Below are 24,291 nucleotides of genomic sequence, written 5' to 3'. Positions count from 1 at the left end.
CCATTAGATGTCAGTAAATTGCGCTGAGACCAGTGATCAATAACGAGAACGTTAACTGGTGATCGATAACAAGAACACTGCATGTACGTATGAGGGAAATCAGCCTACTCCAAGCAGAGTTTGTGGAAACAACTCATTTTTTCTCAGTGATTTAAAATGATAATTCTATTTATTAATGCTGTATCTAAGACTTATAGAACCTAAGCTATAAGTAAACAGTTTTTCTTAGAGATCCTCCTCCACCCAACTGCCATAGCAAGTCTTCTCCATCCATGTGTTCCTTCACGTGGTTTGTGTCAGATGGTCAATGGTCCTCTCACGCTGTGACCAACTGGACTGCGCTGGAACCTTTGGATTTGTTTGTAGGTCTTCATTGATATGCTTTTCGCACCCGTCCCCTTTTCAGGCACCGATCCACAGTGTCCGTTTCTCTGAGAAACAGAGCAGTCCTGCTGGCCACAATGTGAGAGTGTTTTTACCGGCTTGTTGGCCTCAGACATCCTCTTTGGGAGCGAGACGCTTACCCTCATATTGCCTGTTGTTGCACTAGTGTCCTACTCATGTATTTCACATGAACAGAGCAAAAATGTTGCTCCACAAACACCTGATGGCCGTCTGAATTCGTAGCCAGCTTTTCCAGTACAGGAGGAAAGGGGCAGGTGGTGTAGTGGATAGAGCTGCTGCCCTTCAACGGGGGGGTTGCGGGTTCAAATCCCAGTTCAAGGGAACTGAACCTGTATGCTAAGAATTATCGAGATGTATACATGGGTAAATCATTTAAAGTTTCATACGAATGAGTAGATATATAAATGGCCGGTATGTGAATTTGAGCCATTCCCTAGTAGTTCTTCTGTCGGCTGCCCTAATCGCCTCTGCAGTCTGTCGCTGAAACAGGCAGGCTTCTGACCTGAACACACCAAAGAACATTCTGGATTCAGATCTGCCCAGCTGGAGCTTTTTAACACTCCCCACCGGCGGTGAAACCGGGCGCGACTCGGCCCTCCGCAGGAAAGGCAGCGTTGCCGGGTGCGGGCTGGGAGTGGGCGGTGCTTGCCGCTGTGCGCTCACATGATGGTTTGCAGCCCTCTTCTAACAGATGTTCCCAGAGGAAGCAGAACTTCCATGGAGCCGCACTTCTGTCACAACAAACAGTGTAGCTAAGGCTCGGCCGAGAGCCCAGCAAGTTCTACAGCGAACGCTGAGGTGGCTGGGAGGCCTGCGGCTTGCCCAAGGGACACAGCGCTATTTTGTTTCCTTCCTGTTTTCAATCCCGGGCCACGTTTCTGTCTCCGCTGTCTCTGGGTCCAGAAAACTTTTAAAAGGATGCCTACATTAATCTTCATAACAGGCCGCTGATGTTTTTCCAGCTTCTCGCTGAACAGCTTTGGAAACTTGGGCACAGGGAACTCGTCCAGACAGCGGCTCCGCTGTTACCTGTCGTCGCGTCAGCACACTGTGAAAAGGCGCCGGCGGCATCGAAGCGCAGGAATGGACACGATACGAGGAGAAATATATGAAAATATCCTCCAGTCTGACATACTAAAATGTGAATCTCCCATATCGGTCGTTAATACTTCCAGCTATTGCAAAGCTGGAAGATACATACGTGTTTAATGTGCTCCTACTTCGGAAGTGTGGATACCATAAATGTCAAATACAAATAAATAGAAGACACTTTTTTCTAAAGTAACTTAGTGTTAAATCCTTCTACGTTCTTTTTTTTTTTTTTTCTTCCCTTAATATGTCCTTCGTAGTCGAATGTGAACTATGGTATCTAATATGCGGATATGAAAATATGATCAGAAAGGTAAAAAAAAAAAAAACGCATACAGGGTGGATGCTGGGTTACATTGTCTCCTTAAAAGTGAAGTTTTTTTTTTTTTTTTTTTCCCCCTCCATCTCCTGTCGCAGTTTGTCCTTCGATGAGTTTTTCTGTAAATATGCCGGACTAGTTACCATTTATACAGCTGTGTAATTTCTACTGGGGCAATTCAGGGCAAGTACCTTGGTCGAGAGCACTACGGAGAGCGGTGGGAACCTGGCCCCTTCGAGTGCGAGACGACAGCTCTAATCACCATGCTACCTGCTGTCCCTATATTTGACCGCTACTGGTGTGGTATATTTGAAAATTGAATTTCAACTCTAACATGCAGCAAAACAAGGATTCAGCGTTTCAGTGACAGACCAAGGGGTTGGAGCAGTTACCTTACGCTCGTAGGACCTGTGTTCAAATCCCACAACCTGTTGTATTACCCTTCATCAACGGACTTACCTTGAACTGATACTGTGAAATATTAACGCGTTGCATGAATGGCATAATATTTATAGGGGCTGCAGGTACCGTAGTGGTTAGATGCGCTGCCGTGCACTCGAAGGACCCAGGTACGAGTCCTCACTCCTCCTGAAGTACCCATACCCCTTACTCCAGTAAAGATTGGAGAGGAGGAAAAGGGAGAGCACACTCGAGTATTGTGAGATTAACGCTTTAATTTCCGCAACACGAGTGCGTTTCGGCAACTGGCCTTCATCAGCGTGAATGTAGATTATGTAGGGAGTGACATATACAATGCAAGGACCATATGGCAGATTATGACATTGTTCTTGAAGCAACAGCAGAGACAAGTGGTACAGAGTTTTAACCGTAACTCCAGCTAAGGTAACGCAACTGACTGAGAACTGGCCTACGAAAAACCGAGAGTGAAAAGGTTGTTTCTCATGGACTCGAACCTGCACCGTGTCCCTGCCGATCGCCACCAAAAAGTCTGGAATCTTCCAAAATCTGTTTTGCCTCAGTTAGAAGCCGTTTTAGGATAATACTAATGATTCAGGGGTCTGGAGAAGTAGGGCCGGGGATTACACACCCGTGCAACGGGAGTTCGAGCTGTGCCAGCGATGGAGCGACACCTTCGGTACGGCTGCAGCGCCTGCTGAATTTCTGTGAATGAGCCGGATTGGCCCGGGCTATTTATAGGTCCCGAATGTCAGAAACGACAACGATGACCAAGATCTCTCCTGCCCGGCGGGCGTTTTCCTCTCAGCTAATGCGATTATGGATGTGGCGGAGCACCGTGAGCGGAATGTGAAATTTATGTGCACGCTGTCAGATGGGGGACGGTGACGGTGCCGATGATGAGGGCGGAGGGTGGGGAGACATACTGCCACCTGAGAGTCTGGCAGAGGAAGCCCAGCGCCACTCTCTGTCAGCTGGGAATGTTGTTGTTGTCGTCGTTTTTAGAAATGGGGAACTAAAAATAGCACTGCTCTTCGCAGCCCCCCACACCACCACTACCCGCTGAATCCAGGGTCTAGAGCCAGGATAATTTTACTTGTCTGTTTAGTTTATTTTTCTGTTCATCTCTGATTATTCAAGGGCGTTTGTGGGAGTAGTGTGGGGGGGGGGTAAGGGTGGGGGCACTATAAGATAACTTTGCGTTTCAGTAATTCCCAGTGAACCCGTTAAAGGGATGCGTGGACCGTGACACATCAAGGTCACGCGACCCCGCAGTATCTGTGTGTGTGTTATAATCCCCAGTGCTCTCGCTCAGGCCAGTCCTGGGGTATGAGGGATTTTTTCTTTTTTTTTTTTTTTTTTTTGAAAAAAGAAAAAAGAAAAAACCCAATGAGTGATATTCCAATTTTAGGAGCTTTTCTGATGCAATGGAATTTTTTTTTCCTCATTTTCAAAGCAGAAGACATTTTGTCGCTCAGATTTTTTTCCCACAGTTTCATGACTGGGCTCTGAAGCAACAACCCCCATTATTGGTTCAGTTTGTTCTAGACCAGTCATACCTGAGTTGTGACATAATAGTAGGGGCAGCAGGTGGCGTAGCGGTTAGAGCCATCGCAATGGAAGGACCTGCTGATGCTCTGCTGATCAAGGTACTTACTCTGAAGAAAGACGAGGTGAAAATTACCACGCTATATAAATGGGTACATACAGACTGTACGTAGCTTTGTTGTACAAACCCCAGCGTAGTCACAGTGGAGAAAAGTCTTAATAAAGTGCCAATAAAAGCAAAATATTAAATGGCCTACATTTCTGTCTCATTTTACCACTTCCCTTGAGTTGGCATTTCTTCGGAACTCCAGAATCTATGACACCGGAACGTACGTGTGTGTGTGTGTGTGTGTGTGTGTGTGTGTGTGTGTGTGTGTGTGGTTTTTTTTTTTTTTTCTTTTTTCCCTCTTTTGAGAGGGATTACGTGAAGCCGTAATATGAGGAACAACGATTTCCCAGTGCAAGATGCTCTGATGTGATTAAGGGGAGTCTGGCAGCTGCTAAAACGTTCTCCTCCCTGCCCACGTCGCTTTTTAGTCTCCGAGAGACGCTGCGACTGAGTGTGCGAACGCCTCTGGCTGATGCCTGCGAGAGCCAGCTATGAGCTTAGAATTGTATTAAAGGTGAAATTCGCACCCGCCGCCACAAAGCCCCGTCGCACGTCAGGGAAATCTGATAAAAAGCAGACAGGAGCGAGGAGGGACCTGCGGGAGCAGGAGGAGCGCTTGCTAACCGGTCAGGCCTGGCCTGCACCAGCTGAAGAAGTGGGGCCTTGCGCAAAAGAAATCATGTACCGTTATTTATTCATTTTGCTTACGCCTTTCTCCAGGGTAATCTGCAATATTAGCTTTGTACACTAAGCTGCTTACAGTGATTTCCCATTTACACAGGTGGGTAATTTTCACTGTATTAATGCGGGATAAGTTCAGTACCTTGATGAAGGGTCCACATCCTCTGAGTGTGATGTGATGTGACAGCTCTAACCACTACGCCACCTGCTGGCCCTGACTTGTGCTCAATATGAGATGTGTAGTAAAAGGGACTTATTGAAGAAATTCTGGTTTAGTAACTCCCTTCTTTGTCGGAAGTGACCGGAAGCAAGTCCCGCACCGGGGTTTTACCTGAAACTGTGCCGTTAACATTCCCATTCTGTCCAGCTCAGTTCACCCGAGAATTTATGCTACTGTCGGTTTCCAGTCCACGGCTCTGCTACTTTCTGATCTCCAGCCAGTAAATACATGACAGCGGTACATCGGAACATTAATTCATGCAGGGCGGCTGAGGTGGAGGGTACAGAAAGAGGGAGTCAGTTGAATTTATTCCCATCACCTCATCCTCTCCTGTATTTACTGGAACGCTGATCCTCAGGTTAATTCTTCTTCGTCTTAAGGGTCTCTGTAGTTGCTGTCTTTCATGGCTCATTGTTATTCATCCCATGAGCTGGACATGGGTCGTTTTATTTTTATATTGTTTTTATTCAGGCTCACGCTAGTGAGTTAGAGTACAGCACCAGGAGGTTCAGTTTGAACCCGAGTCTTTCGAGTTCAAAGCGACAGCTCTAACCGCTACACCTTCCGGTGCCTTGGTGTACAGGAGCTCTTTGTGATGATTGCATTGTTAAAATACATTTGGATCATATCTTTACCTTAATTTACCAGGCCTTAGCTTAGTCTGTTTTTTTTTAAGTTAGTAATACTGTGCTTTGGAATGATACAAGACGGTACAGCTTCTTTTCCTATTTCCCCAGCAATTCATACTTGCTGTCACAGCTGGTGTCATAATCATACTGTCATAAGAATCATGACGTCTCCTCTTATTGTAACCCATAACCACAGTGTTAAATTATTACTGCCTCTGGGCATTGCTTTAAACTGGTTGCGGTTTCTCAACTTTCTGGTTCACCTGAAGGTACTGAAAGCACAGGGACACAGCTGTCGCAGTACAGTACAGCGGTTATGTTTATGGCATGTATTTGATTTGATTTTTTTTTTAATTATTATTTTTTTTTTTTTTTTTTTTTTTTTTTTTTTTACTGTCTTCGGTTTTGCTTTTTTTGGGTTTGCCATTTTGGTTTGGTTTGTGGTTCCCCCCCATCATCCTCTTTCATTCCATAAATGTACAAATGATTAAGGTGCGAAGCCGCAAGGTCCTCAAGTCTGCGACTTGTGGAAAAGTCGCATAGCGTGTGAAGATGAACAGATGTCTTGTAAAGGACTGAAAAGATTATTTTGGAAAATCATTTATTGCAAATTCTGAATAAAGGGTTTGAACTTTAAAGCAGAAATTTTAGCTCTTCTAATTGCATCAAAATCACTGATGCCATGTAAATTTTTTTTAATGCTAATGTTCTCACATATACAGAGACTGATTAATGCTACTTCTTACCTGGACCAGATTTTCATTCATCCTGTCTGTGACATCACAGACATTTGGTCTTGTGCAAAACATGGAAACCGCATGTGAAGGTTGCGCCAAGTGGCTGTATGAGCGAGACTGAGAGACGCAATGCATTGTGGGAAATGTGTACCCATGCTCTCAGATGCAGTTCGTCACTCTACAGTCTGGCTTGTGTATCCGCAAATTTGTGTTTGTGTCCCAATTAAATTTGTGTTTGTGTCCCATTTGGTACCGTTGCAGTTTCACTGTCTAATTCATCTATTTTATTTATTTACTTTTTTTTTTTTAATATTTGATCATGTTTCACAAATGAATTATGATTGGATTAACAAGGATTTGCATCAGCTTTGGTTTTCTTTTTGCTCTTTTTATGCATTTTTACTGGGTTTTTTTTTTTTTTTTGCTTTGCTGGTTGATGTATGATGGAAACCTGCTGATGGTGCCTTGTATTATCCTGCTTTGGCCGAATGCTCCTCGCCCTGCCCAGATTCATCTCTGCCAGTACCAGAGGGCCCTGGTTGAGGGCATGGTGGTGTTAATGGCTGCAGCTCCGTGCATCTTGTGCCTGTCGTTTCACGTCGGCTGGCCTCGTGTCAGGGCAACCCCGCGCCTCCAGGAGGCATGTCAGGGGTGGTGGGAGTGTAGCGTGGTCTGCGTGTCAAACAGCAGCCATGGTGTAGTTTATTCAGGCTCTGTATCGGCACTGTACCTTATTATCTCACACCAAAACTTGCAGAAGGAGCCCCTGAAAAGCCATATGAAGGTTCCTTGAAAGGAAAACATGTAAATGAGTCAGTGAGTGAGGTTTTTCTTATTTAACTTCCAGTGCTCAAGCCATTTCACCACTTCTGTATTTTTTGCTGAAACAAGCAACCAACATCAACGTTGCAAGCCAGAGCCTCACCCAGCAGGACAGGGCACAAGGCCGAAGGGGGAGGGCACACACCCAGGACGAGATGCCAGTCCATCGCAAGGCACCCCAAGCAGGGGTCAAACCCCAGACCTGCCACACAGCGGGCACTGGTCAAACCTGCCGCATCACCACTTCTGCTGAAACACACACATAGAAATACATACAGCAACAGATGGTCTGTGTTGAGGTGAGAATAATTTCCCATTTTTGCAATGATCATATGTACCTACTGCCAGTTTTTTTTTTTTATTATTATTTTTTTATTTTTAAAGCTTTTCTGCTGGAATAAAGAAAGGTTCAGAATCTGTGTATTTTATTTTTATTTTCATTTTCACCTTTTACAATCTTGTATTCATTATTTTAAGTCTGTGGATTTGACCTCAGAAATCTTCCTTATGCCATTCTTTGTCCTGCACGATATGTAAGGGCCCAGTAGGGGCCATTGGGGACAGGTACACTTTATAATGCAGCCGGATTCCAGCCCAGGTGTAGCACTTCTGTTATGTGTCAAAAGGATGCAACAGGACCTCTGCATATCAATAAACAGGCGACTGGTGCAGCCGAGGTTCTCAGACATTCGCCATTTCGCTGCCTAAAGGGCCAGTAGTGAGGTATCCCATGATGCACTTGCTGTAGAAGACGGGAACACCTCTGCAGAACCTGAAAATATGGGTCACGAGAATCTGCCGCAAAGTGGGTCATTTAAAGGGAGTCGGGCGGCAGATGCCTGTTGTGCTCAGTTTTTAGAAAAATAACCAGAGCACTCATTAAAATAATTTTTTTTACAAAGCTATGCCCAGCATGAGCCTGAAAGGCAGCTGACCTTCAGGAATTATTTACCAACAAATATATGTCATATGAAATGCATCTCATTAATCAGCCAGTTTGAACAGTAATTTGGAAAACAAGATCTTTGGGTCTTGGGGTCCTTCTGGTTGACAGGACTCGTCAAGGACAGTAAAGGTTATTGTGACTCTGTTGACGTGCGGTACAATTTTCGGTCCCCTGGTGAAACTCGTTTTTTGGCCCTTTGCGGTCCTCAAGTCATTTTAGACCTTTTCTCTGGTTGGATGAGAGGACAGAGTATGGCTCCTCCTCTTGGTCTGTTATTGTAGACTCTGCTCCGGTGCCTGAATTCCTGCCATTTGCATGTTCAAACTCCCAGCTGGATTAGTGGTTGGCCGGCACCCAGGGAATTCCAGTGCCTGCGGTGTCGGTCCTTGTCTGTGGGAGCGGTTATAGCTCGCTGCAATGCCGTGCTCTGTGGACAGTCTGCCCGTCACCTGTTCCCCGACCGACGCCTCATCTTGGTTAGTCAGTGTTCATGGGCTTATGGGGGTTGGTGCAGGGGGTGCTGTTTATCTTAATAAGGCACCTGATGTTGCTGTTCGCCAAGGGAACATCGCGTCACACCCCCAGGCCATGATGATCCTACTTCTGCCACCACTGCTGTTCTTGTTTTTGTCACTCGAGCCGCTGCTGTTGTTTACCTTGTTTTTCTGCTCTCCTGCTGCTTTCGCATTACAAAGCTTGTTCTGTTTGTGGACCTGTACTGGTAAACGTTGGGAGGCGGGGTTATAACTGCACTCTCGGTTGGGTCCAGCCTCCGCAGTACATCCCCTTCCAGGAGAAAACCCTTAGTGCGTGTCTCCAACCCACTTACTGTCGCATTAACCATTAAAAGCAGAGATTTGCAAGGTTTATCCTGCCTTTGTAATGATATTTACACCCTTTAAACTAATCCTCCTGCATGGTGGAGAATGTACTTGGCATACATTATGCCAGAACAGAGCAAGATCACCAGGAGAGGCCCGTCCTGTGCTGATTGAATGGTCTCCCCCTTCCTCTCCCACAGGTTTGATTTAGAGTTCCCTAATTTATGACCTGTTGAACACACTTCTTGCAGTGTAGACTGAGGCACTTCCTTTCTCCTAACTTCCTGGAACTTTGGAGTAATGACGGTTTGGCGGTAATGGCGGTTTGGCCTGCCACTCATGTAAAGAAAAGTACATTATCTGGAAGTTTTTTTTTTTTTTTTAAAAGGCTAATCATTTAAATAAAAACGGAGAAGCTGATTTGACCCTGACTCGACCCCTGAGCCTCCTCTGCAGGGGACCTGTTGATCTACGCCGTGCTCCCAAGTGTTTTATTTACACATTCATATTGGTGGAATAAGGATGGCATAGCAAGTTGCCCACAATTATTTTTCTTCAACTGATGCTTTCTCTGAGGAAATGTCTAGTCAGCATACATCGCTTGAGGTTTCCTTTGTGAATGCGTTCTGAACGACTGTGATGAAGTGTTTGTGGGCACTAAACATTTACATTTATTCATTTAGCCGACGCTTTTCTCCAAAGTGACTTACAATGATTTACCTTTTTATACAGCTGTGTGATTTTTTTTTTTTTTACTGGAGCTATTCAGGGCAAGTACTTTGCTCAAGGGCTCTAGCAGTAGATGGGATTTGAACCTCAACCTTTGGATCCAAAGGCAGCACCTTTAAACACGTCAACCTCCTTCCCTTTAACTTGCTAGGTGTAAGATGGTGTGCTGAGGAGACCTGGTTTTTACTTCTCTTCTGCTTACAGTTCTCAGTCCCCCTCCCACTCTAATAACAACAAATCCCATATAAAATAATTTTATACTAAATTTTTAAAAGCTGCTTCTCAAAACACTTAAGAAGAAAGATTATTTGGGCTACAACTAAAAGTCAAATAAATTTACAATAAATATCAGCATTAAAATTGAAAAATTTAGAATTAAAATTACAGCATATTAAAATGTTATAAATCAACAAAATTAAAATGAAATAATTGTCAGGAATGATGACGGGAAAATGGGGATAGAAAAAACAGAGCACTCAAATGTCATAAGTGATTCCGAACATGTGGGTTTTAAGCCTGGATTTAAAGGTGTCCAGTGGAAGAGACACCTGACATATACCGAAGATGGACGTGCGGCCTGTGATCCTTCAACAAAAATGTGCTGTATTTACTGTAAATATAATACTTCAGAAATGGAGTGGACTCCTACTGTTAGGCTGACTACAGGCAAAAATCCTTTTCCATTTGAGGACACCAGTGGGGAAAAAACACCTTTCATTATGTCGATCGTATTGCTGGTCGGGAGAGCACCACATACAGTACCTGGTGTGTTGTTTCGCTTCACTTTTAGCAGCTTTCTAAATGAGTCATTAAAACCCCCCACATCTGTCCAGATCTGACTTGTGAGTGAGGTTGTATAATGAGAGTTGCCCAAGGTGGGGCAGTGTGCGATGCCCGTGTTTTGGATAACAATGCATCAAAATGCTAACTGGGTTAGAGGGAATCAATGTGCCTTAATCACATAGGGCCTGATGAAAGTACGAATATTGTTATTTGATGAAGTGGTTATATAAACCCATTAAGGCGGGACACCAGACGATGGTTCCTTGTCCTTTTCCTGCCCACAACATTCTCAGAAGAACTGGACCTCATGGCAGTTCAGTCCACATCCCCCTCAGATGTTTGTAAAAGTTCCTTTCAGTTTTTCGCTTATTGTGTATCTGCTACTGTAGCTGCATTTGAAGAATATAGAGGGAAGTTAACTTTTTGTTTTTAATTATTTTTGGTTGATGTACCTACTTTTCATTTGATCTATTTAATGCCTAAAACTATCCATACAGAAAAACCCTGAATTCAGTCTGCCCTTAATTATAGGGCTGTGAGATCACTGAATTATTGATGTCAATAAACTGACTTTTCACAAATATTGATAAGCTTTTTTTTTTTTTTTTCTTCTTCAAAAAAACAAGTTATACTGAAAACTAAGAATTTTTTCCCCACACTTACTCAAGACATCATGGATGCCAGATTGTTTTGGATTGGATCAGCTTTGAAAATGTGTTATAAGTTTAGATATTAGTGGCACAGTTGCACAGTGGGTAGTGCTCCTCCGTCTGAGTGCCTGGGTTGTTCAGGCATAGATTCAAAACTGGCTCAGTTTGAATGGAGTTCACATTTTCTCCCTGTGTCTGCGTGGGTTTCTGCTGGGTGCTCTGGTTTCCTCAAATAGTCCAAAGACATGTAGTTCATGTTAATTGGCATCGCTTAAGTTCCTGTAGTGTGGGAACGTGTAATTGATGGTGTGTGTGTGTGTGTGTGTGTGTGTGTGTGGGGGGGGGCTACCCTCTGATCAACTGGTACCCTGTTCAGAGTGTAACCCCAACCCCCACCTTGCGCCCAGTGATTCCAGGACAGCCTCTGGACTATAGTAGCTAGTGAAAATGAATGAATGAATGAATGAGGTTTAAATGTTGACAGTTCGGAGTGATATCATCCATAGCTGTAGGATAGTGTCAGGTGCAGCTTTGTGTGTAACCTTTTCATTAGGGTTACTTTTCAGGTGTGTATCCAACCCAACAGGCAAGTATACAAATAGAATACGTAATTATGCGCTCTTCATGCATGAAGAGTTTCATTTCAGGTTTGTGATTCTCAATCAGACCTGCTCATTATAGACCTTTACTTAGGCTCCAGAGAATCACCCATGTGTAACTGACACTGGTGTGTATCTCATAACTGTGCGTCTCGTTTCTATTACCATGGATTGGTCCAGGTTCGTGTCTGGCTGTGTAGCGAACGGTTTAGAGCAAAGGTGTACTGGGGAGACGAGCCCCACACAATGTTTACTGGATGGATGCATCAACTGATGGAGGGATGGATAGTATCACAGTGGTTGTTCAATGTGGGGGGCGCAGGGGCGCAGTGGGTTGGGCCGCAGTCCTGCTCTCGGGTGGGTCTGGGGTTCGAGTCCTGCTTGGGGTGCCTTGCGGCGGACTGGCGTCCCGTCCTGGGTGTGTCCCCCTCCCCCTCCGGCCTTACGCCCTGTGTTGCCGGGTAGGCTCCGGTTCCCCGCGACCCTGTATGGGACGAGTGGTTCTGAAAATGTGTGTGTGTGTGTGTGTGTGTGTGTGTGTGGTTGTTCAATTTGAAGTTAAGTTGATCTTCTTATGAGTGGGATCCTGAGGTCACATGGTTCATCTGAACACATTGATGAATGCTTCATGGGGTGATGGAGACCAGAACCCAAAATGTTTGAGTTTTCTTTCTTTGCTGTTTCTTGTAGGGTATTGGTATGTGACCTTTGACCTCAAGTTGTACACCCATTTGCAGGAATACTGCAGGAACACAGGAAGAGGGGGTTAAGGGTGGCTGTAGAACACAGCAGTGCCACTGGATGTGTAATTCCAGCCCTGAATTTGAGAAGATGCTCTTAGGTTGAGACTGAAGCTGTGATGGGATGGAGCTCAATAGAGGGCTGCTTGGGCAACCTGCCACTGATTCAGTTTTATATGGCTCATTTACCTGCTTGCTCTGGTTCCACAACTCCTTGGAAAGTCCTTGTAAGTGTAAATCTGCTGAAGTGCATGCAACGTGTATGTGCCACACTGATCAGACTTGTTGATGCACCTTTAACGTATGTCTTTCTGGTTTGCTGTGAAATAAGGTCTGCGTCTCGATTGCACAGCTAGGCTCGATGACAGGAATATGGAAATGAAGGAAGTCTTGTGAAACCCTACATCCATTCAAAATGATGAAAAATGAGAGCATGTCTTCATACCTTTCAGATGATGTCCAATTTTATTATTGGCCCTTAACCACTGGAGCATGTGATGGAGGCAGTGAAGAGTGACTTGGCAGTAGAAACTGATAGTTTGCTGCAGACTTCTAAGTTATTCATACTCTTATTCGTTATATATTTGTATTACACCGCGGGGACAGGGAGGCGGAGAAACTTCCATGCTCAGCCTGTGTAGCAAATGAATGTATTGATTTTAAGAATGACAGGGTATCTGCTGCTATATCCAAGCTTGTTATATGTAAGAATTATCACACAAAGACACAGAATTGAACATACGCTCTCTGTCATTCTGTCTCTGGCCAAACTCTGATGTCAATGTTTTGTGTGAATTATTACTATAATTTATCGCTCTGTTTCAACAGCTCTTTCGGGAAGTCAGGATAATGAAGATCTTGAACCACCCCAATATAGGTAGGTCACGGTTTCCTCTTCTGCTCGCATCGATATTCCGCATTGCTCTCCTACTTACTGTGCCTCAAGCTTTGCTGCAGATATTCAGTAATAGGGGCAAGAGAGCTGACTTTTTGGGGTTACTCACCTTTTTTTGACCTGTTAGGAAAAAAATGCATTAATGAATAAGCAAAACACATAGTGCAGCTCCAGAAATAGAATTATCATTGTGAGCCCCTTATCTTCTGAGCTACATATTTGGGTGCTGGAGATGGATTGGTTGTGCCGAGCACATTTTACGTTCATTATTCCTCTTCCACAAGAAGCGGGCGGTTCCCTTCCCTTTCAGTTAAAAATGCATTAATGTCAGTGGGTCAGTGTGGCCTGCTGGGAGTGAATTGGCTTTTTAAACCGTCGTGTGGAAAGGACTGTGGATGGAGCTGCTGGGGAGAACAAAGAATACAATAATTTTCACTTGTAAATCCTGCCATTTGTGTCAGGAAAAAAAGGACCAACTTCTCTTTATATTTTAGCCATTTTTATGGCCCGTTTTCTTGTATGATTTTAATTTACACTGTGAGTAGGGATCTCTTGCCTTGAGGATCTGTAAAGCACCATTGACGTTGGTATTTAAGAATGTGCTCGGTGGAACTCCTATGGAATCGAAAAAGGTTTTATATTTTTCATCAAGTGCCGGTGATTATTGTATTATTTGATGAGCTGTGCTCATCTGGGCAGTATCCACAGCAACGTCTCAGACGTCGTTAAAGACCAAAATCTCTCGGCACACTCAAACCGTTGGTATATTTATGCATTGACAGCAACAAGAAAACATGTTCTTTCTGAAAATTTTGAACTCTGCATCCTTTGTCAGTAATTGTTGGGTTTGCTGCTCCGTTATTGCTGTGTTTGAGTTGGATTTACTCCAGCGGGGGCTGAAAATAGCCTATTGAATTGAGTACATAAGTGCCTTAACTGTGTAATTACGACGAGACTGTGATCCTTCTCCGTCACAAAGGCAGGGGACACAGTCCAGCGTCTCCTCCTGTCCTGATTTCCCTCCTCATTTGACAAAATTTTTTCCTCGTCCCCCTCAAAAAAAAAAAAAGAAAGAAATGTGACATCATTGTAGGTTTTCAAGTGAAATCAGCTAATCGGGCTCTCTTCCTCTCTGTAACAAAGTCTGCCTATTAGACGGAGTGTATGGACTGTAATGATGTGTCCAAAAATCTTCTGACCTACTTCATCTCCAGCGTCCTCCTTTCTGGGGTAATGAAACCAGCGTGACTGGCATACAGCGTTACTCCCTTGTCAATGGAAGCATTCCGTGATCCTGCGTACACATCCTCTCCTTGTCCCTGTCCCTGGTCTGACAAGCAGAGCTCATAGTCTACAAGCCTTGGCTGTAGATCAGCAACACACTGTTTTTAAAATATGACCTCGGTTCGTGCTTTTTCTTGTCACTGAATCACCTTACCGAAGGCCCTGTTTACTGTAAACCCAATAGATTAGCGGTTTAATTAGGTTAATTATATGCATGCATTGATATGTGGAGCTCTGTTGGATTGTGTCGATGCTCCGTTGGCCCCATTCCACGTTTCATCTGCTCACCGCTTTCAAGGCCAGAAGCACACAGAGGTCGATGGGTGCAGAGGCGGAGCCCACGGCGGCAGCTGCTCGTACCCCTGCATCCAGCACGGCTCCCTGCTTGGCTGGTCATTTGGTCGATCAGTGGGAAGCCTTTAAATGTTGCAGAGGTCTCTGGACTGGTCTGCTCTGAAATATCAGGAATGTTAACCACAGTTCCAAATCTCGCACTTGTGGAGAGGTGTTTACAAAACCAAACACCAAGGAATTGTTTTGAGATGTGTATGATTAGAAATGTCCCTCTTATAGGCAAAAATTTAAGTCATGTCTCTTTCTTGCTCTCTTTCTTCCTCCTCCAGTTAAATTATTTGAAGTGATCGAAACGGAAAAGACACTTTATTTAGTAATGGAGTACGCCAGTGGAGGTGAGTCCTAAAAATGACCAATGGTTATGTAAGGTTTCCTGTCGAGGTGTATTACTCATCCGATGCGGTGAAGCTCATCTTCACGATCCCCATTCATGTCTAGTAGAATGAGGGCTGTGTTTCAGCACTTTCAGTTTTGTGGGCGGGATTCTGACAGAGTGGACCAATGAGGAACAAGCACCCTCTTGACAGTCGGTAGCTTGAGCGAATGAGTTTGTGCTCTGATCCTGATTTTTCTTAAATGTGTTTAGAGACAAGCTGAGTGGAGGCCCATGAAAGCCTTAACTAGTGCTGTCGCTTCTAGACTAGATAGCTGATTCCAGACCAGACAAATCACAGTTGCATTGCTTCATTTACATCTATCTTAGTTGGCTGTGAAGTTACAGTCTTGACAGATTTAGCATGTAGTATAATTATTGCCGATTGCTTAACTAATGAGGATTGGTGTTGATCTGAACTGCACCCATTCCACCCTTCAATATTTCCCTTCTTGTTTTGCTTCAGGTGAGGTGTTTGACTACTTGGTGGCCCACGGGAGGATGAAAGAGAAGGAAGCGAGGGCCAAGTTCCGCCAGGTGAGTCACTGATGATTTGATCTGCCTTGGTGATTTGATTGTGCACTATAGTATGAAGTAGAAGCCACTGATAGAGCCCTTGTTTAATACACTGAATATGGATCATTACTTATTTTGAGCCACAAATTACACTCTGCTCTTAAACTTACGTGTTCTGTTAGAAAAAAAAATTATAAATATATATAGATTAATCCACACTGAAGTTTGTTTAAAAGCAATGCATGATTATGTAGACAGGCGATGCATATACACTCAACATTCATATAACCGGATCCCGTACAAGGAAAAAAAAAAAAACTTGTTTCGGTGACTTATGGTTAAATATACCCGTTTTCTTACAGCATGGTTATTATTCAGTACAATGACAGTACATTTTTGCACAGTTAAGTCATCATTGTGCTTTCACAACAGTTCCCCCCCTCCCTCCCCCCACTGCCTTCTATGTTTTTGACTCTGCAAAGACTACGGACATTGTGACAAAGACATACGGACATTCCATTACAAAACGAAGAACTGTAGATAGTTCCTGCTTCCTATCACTTTGACAGTCTCAACCACTCACAGCCTTTGATTAGGTAAATACAATATTTCAACCAAGCTTTTATAACACAAATGCCCTTGCACTAGTGTAAAAGAAGTGTGATCAAATGAATGTCCTCTAATGGCACATAGTTAATGTGCTTTACAGAGCGAAAGGCATAATCAGTGATTTTGTGAACTTAATTTCTTTATTTACCACGAATATCCGTTAGCCAAATTCAGAATGTCTCCATGCATGGTGTACCACACCTCACTCCCTGTGCTTCGGGGATAAGCTTCAAACCTCTGTGACCCTGCATTTGTTCTTGTCCAATGACTAAAAATATAACATTAAAAGGCAAGTTAGAAGTATTAATTTTGTTAGATATTATAAAATTTGTTGGTGTTGTAATAGTCATGCATAAAAATTCCTCCCATTTTGGTATTTTAATTATTTTAGGTGGAATTTTTTTTTTGTCTGAGAAGCTTTTTTCCCCTCTCCATAAGAAACAGTAGTAATTTGACCACCTAATAGCAGGAATTCGCTTAATGGGGTGATTCTGTGGAATAAATTATCCCTGTTGTGTGAGAAATGGATGTGTATTTTTTTTTATTTTGGCTTGGTGAATTCCCCCCCCAACCCCCTTTGATGTCATAAGAGACTACCAATAATCTATACGTAATCTGTTGTCTATACATATATTAACACGTGCAGTGCTTCTAGGACGTGAGTGAATTCCCACTAGTTTCGTATGTTGCATTTGTGCTACAGAACCCATTTTTAATCTTCTTCTCTTACTTCCGAATGCTTCTCAGAAGATGTTTTGAGTGATTTCTAAATAAGTGTGTATTCATGAATGACAAGTGAAACTGTTTTGTGGTGTACCCTCAGGGACTGATTGTGTTTAACCCCCCGCAAGAGACAATTACTCGGCATCAGTGGCAACCCGTTAGATCAGCCTCGGTTCCCATTAGCCAAACTAATGAAGTGCTTTCCCTGGTGACTCCGCTAAAGTGTAATTTACTCTCGATGGCTGTTGTTGGACCGCGGGGCGGCAGTTGTTTGTCATCGTCAACGGGAAGCAATTTCGGACAATTAACAGGTCTCTAATTGAGATATTAATTAGGCAAGTAAGGCCTCAAGGTTCTTGCCCAATTGAGTAACTATGACGTGAGGTGTCCAATACATTCTGTTACTGTTCTTTTGGACCTTTGGCATGGAGCTGACAAGAACTAGACTCTTGGCCCACTGCAATCTCGCATCAGTATTTTCGGTTCATCAAACTGATGATCAGTTAGCGTGGCCAGTCCATTTGACTGTGATGCTCAGGAATCGGTAATTTGCGAACCTGACATTTTCCTGCTACGTGTCACATGCTCTTTGGTTATGATTCATGAAATGCGCCGTTGAACGTCATCTGTTATGGGCTGCTGGTTAACCCCCATGGCTTTGGGTGTCTTTCAGATCGTTTCTGCAGTGCAGTATTGTCATCAGAAACGGATAGTGCACAGAGACCTAAAGGTGAGCTTTGGGTGTGTGTGTGTGTGTGTGTGTGTGTGTGTGTGTGTGTGAGAGAGAGAGAGAGAGAAATGTTATTCTCTTCAGACTGAGGATTAATTTTGCAAGCTGCTGCTTGTTAGAGATGCCGTATATGGTAGTCTAGACCATGCCATTCTGTCTGCCAACTCACCACACCCTGACGCACACTGCCTCCCCTAGGCAGAGAACCTGCTGCTGGATGCCGACATGAACATTAAAATCGCTGACTTTGGCTTCAGCAACGAGTTCACCGTTGGCAACAAGCTGGACACGTTCTGCGGCAGCCCTCCATATGCTGCCCCCGAGCTCTTCCAGGGCAAGAAGTATGATGGTCCAGAGGTAGATGTGTGGAGCCTGGGGGTCATCCTGTACACGCTGGTCAGTGGATCCCTCCCTTTTGATGGCCAGAACCTCAAGGTAACTTCCAGGATGTAGAGATGATGGGAATTTGTATCCCATTCCTGCGCAGACATACATCCTCTTCTGAATCAATCAGTGCAAAGTCAGTGAATGACTCATTGTCATATTTACTCCTAAAAATGTTTCAGATCTGAGGAATAAATGTTTTTTTTGTAAACTTGCTGGTATTTCTCTGACATTTCTGAGAAAGTGTGGCAGTGATCTGGAGAATAATACCAGAAAACAAATGGAAACAAGACCAAATAATAGTGGGCAGTATAACAAACTCAGATGTGTTTTGCAGTCTCTCTTCTATAAAGCAAGATTAATCAGAACATGGGTTATGACTGATGTAGCAGTAACTAGTCTGTTGACTTTGGTGGCAGTGATTCTGGCCATATTACCTTTGGTAAGGAGTGACTGATCTTGTTGACTTTGGTAGGAGTGGCTTTGGCCTCATTGGCTTTGGTAGGAGTGACTGATCTCATTGACTTTGGCAGGAATGACTCTCATTTGATTGACTACTGTAGCTGTCATTTGCCACATTGACTTTGGCCTCATTGACAGTTTTTGCAGTGACTTTGGCTGCATTGACTTTTGTAACTGTGACTCTGACCTCCTTGACTACTGTAGCAGTGACTCTAGTCCATTGACTATACAGTGACTGGCCACTTTGACTTAAGTCACAGAGACTGTTGTTGTTTGCAGTCTGAGCACTTTGTTTTGACTAAAACAAACTGAATATGGTGGTCAGGTGCTGGTGTCTTTGGTCTTCAGGAGCTGCGGGAGAGGGTGCTGCGAGGGAAGTACCGCATCCCATTCTACATGTCCACCGACTGCGAGAACCTTCTGAAGAAGCTGCTGGTGCTGAACCCTGTGAAACGCGGCAGTCTGGAGGTGAGCAGAGTTGAGCCAGCGTCTCCTCACATCACACTGCTCCACAAACTGCTCGCCACACTTCGTTCTTCTGTTCTGAATGTCCCTCCAACATCCTCTCCAGCAAGTAATGAAGGATCACTGGATGAATGTGGGCCATGAAGAGGAGGAGCTGAAGCCATATATCGAACCTGAGCCGGACTTCAACGACTCCAAAAGGATAGGTGGGGTTCCTTAGGTCTCATAAGATTATCGACAAGAGAATTCATAGACTGCTTTTCAGTTATGCCAGTATTGGCACCTCTCTTGTTGAGGCTTGGTACTAAAAGGGTTTATTAAATTTAGGCCTTTGTCATTCTCCACCGTAGATCTAATGGTCACGATGGGATTCCCAAAAGACGAGATCACGGAGTCGCTGGTAGGACAGAAGTATGACGAGGTCATGGCCACTTACCTTCTGCTGGGTCGGAAACCTCCCGAGGCAAGCTTGCAGAATACACATGCCGAACTCTACCAGGTTAAAGGGTGAAGGTCTGGTGTCCGTATGTCAACCTTGATCTGCACAGTGTCCAGGGGATGTCTTTCACAAGCTGTGCTGAGTTTTTTGCCCTGGCTGATCCCTGCCTGCTGGCTGGGTGTTTGGAGGAAAGCCTCTTAGGGTTGATAGCAGAACAATTGGGAGGGTGTCTGGTTCACAGAATGCCAGATTCTCAAAGCTGGACAATACAGCTTCATGACTTTACTCCTGCAGAATGGTCACCATGGTCACCGTGGTCAGAGTAGCTGTGTTTTGACAGTAACTTCACCTACGCCCTCACATTCCTCCTTCGTATTCCACACTCTGCATCTAATCAAGTGGCTAGCAGTGGCAAATGTTGATAATAATGATGATGGTCATGATGATCTCTGCTACATGGTGCTAGGCAATGCAGCAGACAGCTGGTGACAGAGTATTTGCAAGGGTTGGCTCAAGTCCCTTGGGGAAAGCTCAGAATTAGAGTGCTGCTGGGAGCCATGATCAGTCGCTTATACTGAGAGTCTGCCTTCAGGGGTACAGATTATCCAGAATTGCAATGGAGGTTGGGCCAACATAGACATCACCAGACAGCTGGAATACAGGTCTTTGTTTACCTTCCCGTGCCTTCTGAGATTTTTCGTTTAAAAGTTAATGTTGATATTGTTGTATAAAACGGATTATTTTGACTGTCCCTGGTCAAACTCGCATTTCATTTTATTTTCTTCTCCGGCGACCAGTTTGAAGGCAGCGAGTCCCTGTCCAGCAGCAACCTGTGTCAAAGGTCACGACCAAGCAGCGACCTCAACAACAGCTCCACGCAGTCCCCCGCCCACTCCAAGGTTCAGCGCAGCATATCGGCCAACCAGAAGCAGCGTCGCTTCAGTGATCACGGTGGGGATGGCGCTCAGCCATGTAAAGTAACGTGGCAGGATTCCTGTGTTTGAGAGTGGTGCCTGGGAAAGCTTTGGGCTCCCCCTGCTGGTCGGATGACTTCTTGGTTGGCTTGTGGGAAAACCATAACTGGGGAGATCTGTGGCTCATGCAAACTGCATCAGTGTATTATTTTCTGCGGGTTTAAATTTTAGAAAATGGCATGAGTTTCTGTTTTTTTTTTTTTTTTTTTGCCTGATTGATAAATTAATTTGTATCCCTGGCACTCCAGATTGGTCTTGATTTTAGGCAACATGTCTTGTGTTGTTCAGGACTTCGGTCTAGATATCCTTCTGGTGGAATTGCAGGGACCAGTCTGATCACTTACTTTCATCATAAGGTTAAAGAGTTACAGTAATGAGTGGTTCTCTAGTTTCCAAGCTGTTGCAGTGGGGAAATTACCCATAATAAGTAGTTGAGGAGGGTCTAAAATGAAATTTCAGACTCAGGATTGGGGAGTGGGGAGTTTTACCAGCAGGGGGTGCTGGGATCTTTTTCCATGTGGATAATAACAGACTATCTCCCCCTACAGTTGGGCCCACCATTCCCCCAGTGGTCTCCCATGCCAAACGGCCTCAGGCCAACAGTGTGGAGGGTGATCAGAAGGAAGACTGGGACAGCTCCCGCAAGCTGGGCACCTCCAGCTCCAAGGGCGAGATGCCTACCTCCCCGGGGGCGCTTCCCGACCGGAAGAAGTCCTCCACGGCGGCAGGGGTGAGGGGCCGGGGGATAAAATGGGGACGCAAGGTCATGTGACACTGTAGAACAAGGACAGGTGCCCCATTGTACTGTTTCTCTTTCCTGAGGAGCTCTCTGATCGCTCAGCCACTGCAGTTTTGTGGTGTTTCCCTCATAAATCACTCTGAGCCCTTCTGACATGTTTTCAGCTCTCTTCTGCCACTGTACTCATTGGAATCTTTTGGCCTGTTGGTCTTCGGCTGCCTGATGCAGAAAAAGGGCATAAATGATTTGTTTTGACATCAGTTTATTACAGTTGAGCTAATGGAGGACTAATTCAGGTTCTTCAGTCCTGTACTCCAGTTCAGAGGTAGATGTAGCTCGCTCCTGACCCCACGTCCCCTCAAATCTCGTCTCTCACGGACCGTAGGCCAACTCTCTCTCGGGAGGGGCAATGACCCGCAGGAACACCTATGTGTGCGAGCGCTCCAGCACTGACCGCTACGCTCCCATTCCCAACGGCAAGGAGAGCAGGTGAGCACAGTCCAGAGGTGCACTACAGGGTGGTCAGCCAATGGACGAGAGGACTGCCCAAGTTGTCAGCCAGTGGGAGTGTGGGGTGCCAGTCAGCCAGCCAATGGGAGACGAGTGCGTGTTTTAGTTTCGTAAGGGTGTTTATCCAAAGTGTTCTTTTGGAGATCAGAGTTATGTGGTCATGTAACCTAGTTCTCCACATCCTGCTGAAGGTGACAATGAGAATATATTTCTTTTATCAAGGGGAAAATTATAAAAATGGTTTATTTGAGATCCAGTGAACATGTTCCTTGTATTCTTTTCTCAGAAGTTGGTACTGTTTTCAGTTTCTCAGTACTGACTCAGTTTGGGTTGATCATGTTTTTTTCCTTTGTCGCCTCTTTCCTGCCAAGTCTGACGGAGATGTCCGCATGTGCCAGCAGCACCCCCTCCTCTGCTGGGGTGGCTACCGCCATGCCCTCCACTCGGCCCCGCCATGTCAAGTCCATGTCTGCGTCAGGCCACCCCGGTAAAGCCACACTGCCGCCCATCGAGGACAACAGCGAGTTTAGGCCCAGGTGGGTGTGGGTTTCAAGCCTAGCAAAGCCCAAGGTCTTAACGCAGAAGCATTGCCCAGTTCTAACTGCAGATATGTCCGTTTCCCCCAGCTCTGCCCCCCGTGCCCCGGCTGCCTCCCCTTCGGCCCACAGCATCAGCAGCGCTACGCCTGACCGGACCCGCTTTCCTCGGGGCAGCTCTAGCCGCAGCACCTTCCATGGCGCCCAGCTGCGGGACCGGCGCAGCGCCACTTACAATGGACCTCCTGCCTCACCCACTTTGTCGCACGACACAGCTGCGCTGGCCCAGGCCCGCCGCGGTACCTCCACCGGCATCATCAGCAAAATCACCTCCAAGTTTGTCCGCAGGTCAGCGCTGTGCCCGCCTTGCCCCAGTGCCCCACCCCCCTGTGGCTCCACCTCTTTCCTGTCCTTATTTATGTTTTAGCTGTTACTTGTCTGGAAAGCCAGCGAGGCGAGGTGTCACTTACAGGGCTTATTGACGTAGGTCATACAGCTCCAATGTGCAGAGATCACTGTTGATCTGACGTGGACTATACCGAAAGGGTCACGAGACCTGTAACGATTTTAATCATTTGGAAGACTTTTGCCTTTTGTTCCACTTGCGTTGGCCATGGAGGCTGCTGCGTGAACCTGTCGAACCTGCAGCTTCTCAGGCTATCAGGCTGACTGGCAAAATGCTGCTGACTCAGCATCGCCCTTGACTGAGCCGTGCTGACTCAGGAGTGGCTGTAAAATGAGCTCGTGCGGAACAGCAGTCTGCCCAAGTCGAGCGCCAGTCCAGACGGCTATCAGCTTCCTTATTTGGTTGTCTGTCAATAGTTTCCGAGTTTTATGTTTGTATCCACCATTTCCTGCTCTTGGTTATAAGGCGGGTCAATATATTTTTAAATCAAGTGTGTCGATAAACATTTCCTCGATTAAGCGAAACCTCGGGGCATGCGTAATGACTGTGAAATTTCGTTCAGTGCGGAGGTTTGTCAGTACTCATGGGAAACTGCAGTAAGGACTGTCCCGGTGCGGTAGCACTTCGCCGAGGAGCCGCCGCCAAGCGTGCTGGGATGAGCTGGAACATTCCACTTTTTGCACCACAGCGTGTCAGAGCAGACCCAGAGTGGTGAATGTTGTGTTGATGAAATCACTCCGTCCCCCACAGATGCCTTACAGATATTATTTTTTTCCCATTGTAGAACTCTGTCTTTCAGGTCGTCCAGGAGGTAGGGCTGCAGAACGCTCTTCTTTTTGCGTCCCACACCCCTCCCCAACCCCACTCTCACCACCCCAGTGGGTTGCCCCACACCTCTGTGTGCCCACCCTCTTTAAATACCCCCTCCCTGAGGTTACGTCTGACTAACTGTGCCTCCGCCCCTGGACTTGACAGCACCACCTGCACTGTTCAGAGCCACGCACTCTTTCCCCGGTATGCACGATACCTGAAAGAGACACCACACGCCCCAAAAGCTCCTCCAGACCGTGTGGAAAATGCTGTGCCTCCAGCCTGCTTTGTCTTTCTTTAGTCCTGTCCTGTTCTGGTAGTGTGTCATTGTGTGCTCTGCGTAGTGCCTGTGACCTCTGCAGGCGCAGTTGTGCGGAGCAGCGGTTTTAATACGCCACAGGGTCGCAGGTTCAACTCCTGCTAGATGCACTACTGCCGTACCCTTACAAAGGATCCTTTAAATGAATTGTTTTAATAAGTTGTCATTGCAATAAATGCTCCGATACATACATGGGAAATACTGAATAGAGGATTGTGTTTCCAAAGAATAGCACACTTTTTGGAAAGCCTCTAATGAAGATTTACGACGCAGTATAATATGAGGTACTAAATTTTGCGACTTCATTGCTTTGATTTCCATTTCACGGTGAGTGAAAATTGAAACTGCAGGTCCGCTCTTTCAGTGCTGTCTGTTTTCTTGTTATTACACGCATGCGGCCTTCTAGTACAGAAAAAATATATGGTTTGGCCTCATAATGAGCTATAACTTGGCTTATGCGTCAGTAATCATTGCTTTCCGGCTACCCAAAAATATGTAATCGATTACTTCTCTTATATA

The 24,291-nt window shown here is 45.3% G+C and overlaps 1 protein-coding gene across 3 annotated transcripts in view; it reads left to right on the top strand.

The window, feature by feature from the left end:
- Positions 1–24,291, top strand: part of mark1 (MAP/microtubule affinity-regulating kinase 1) — a 54,531-nt gene that overhangs the window by 23,630 nt on the left and 6,610 nt on the right. For all 3 annotated transcript variants that reach the window (XM_029251485.1, XM_029251484.1, XM_029251486.1), the window contains exons 4-16: positions 13,073–13,121; positions 15,047–15,112; positions 15,617–15,687; positions 17,672–17,728; positions 17,927–18,163; positions 18,923–19,042; positions 19,146–19,245; positions 19,390–19,502; positions 20,276–20,429; positions 21,001–21,182; positions 21,577–21,680; positions 22,073–22,237; positions 22,328–22,585. In XM_029251485.1, the coding sequence (XP_029107318.1) occupies positions 13,073–13,121; positions 15,047–15,112; positions 15,617–15,687; positions 17,672–17,728; positions 17,927–18,163; positions 18,923–19,042; positions 19,146–19,245; positions 19,390–19,502; positions 20,276–20,429; positions 21,001–21,182; positions 21,577–21,680; positions 22,073–22,237; positions 22,328–22,585 (1,676 nt within the window). The remainder of the gene's footprint in view (positions 1–13,072; positions 13,122–15,046; positions 15,113–15,616; positions 15,688–17,671; positions 17,729–17,926; positions 18,164–18,922; positions 19,043–19,145; positions 19,246–19,389; positions 19,503–20,275; positions 20,430–21,000; positions 21,183–21,576; positions 21,681–22,072; positions 22,238–22,327; positions 22,586–24,291) is intronic.

This window comes from Scleropages formosus, chromosome 4, assembly GCF_900964775.1.
Source record: "Scleropages formosus chromosome 4, fSclFor1.1, whole genome shotgun sequence".
Taxonomy (NCBI): Eukaryota; Metazoa; Chordata; class Actinopteri; order Osteoglossiformes; family Osteoglossidae; genus Scleropages; species Scleropages formosus.
This window is presented reverse-complemented; position numbering and strand designations above follow the sequence as displayed.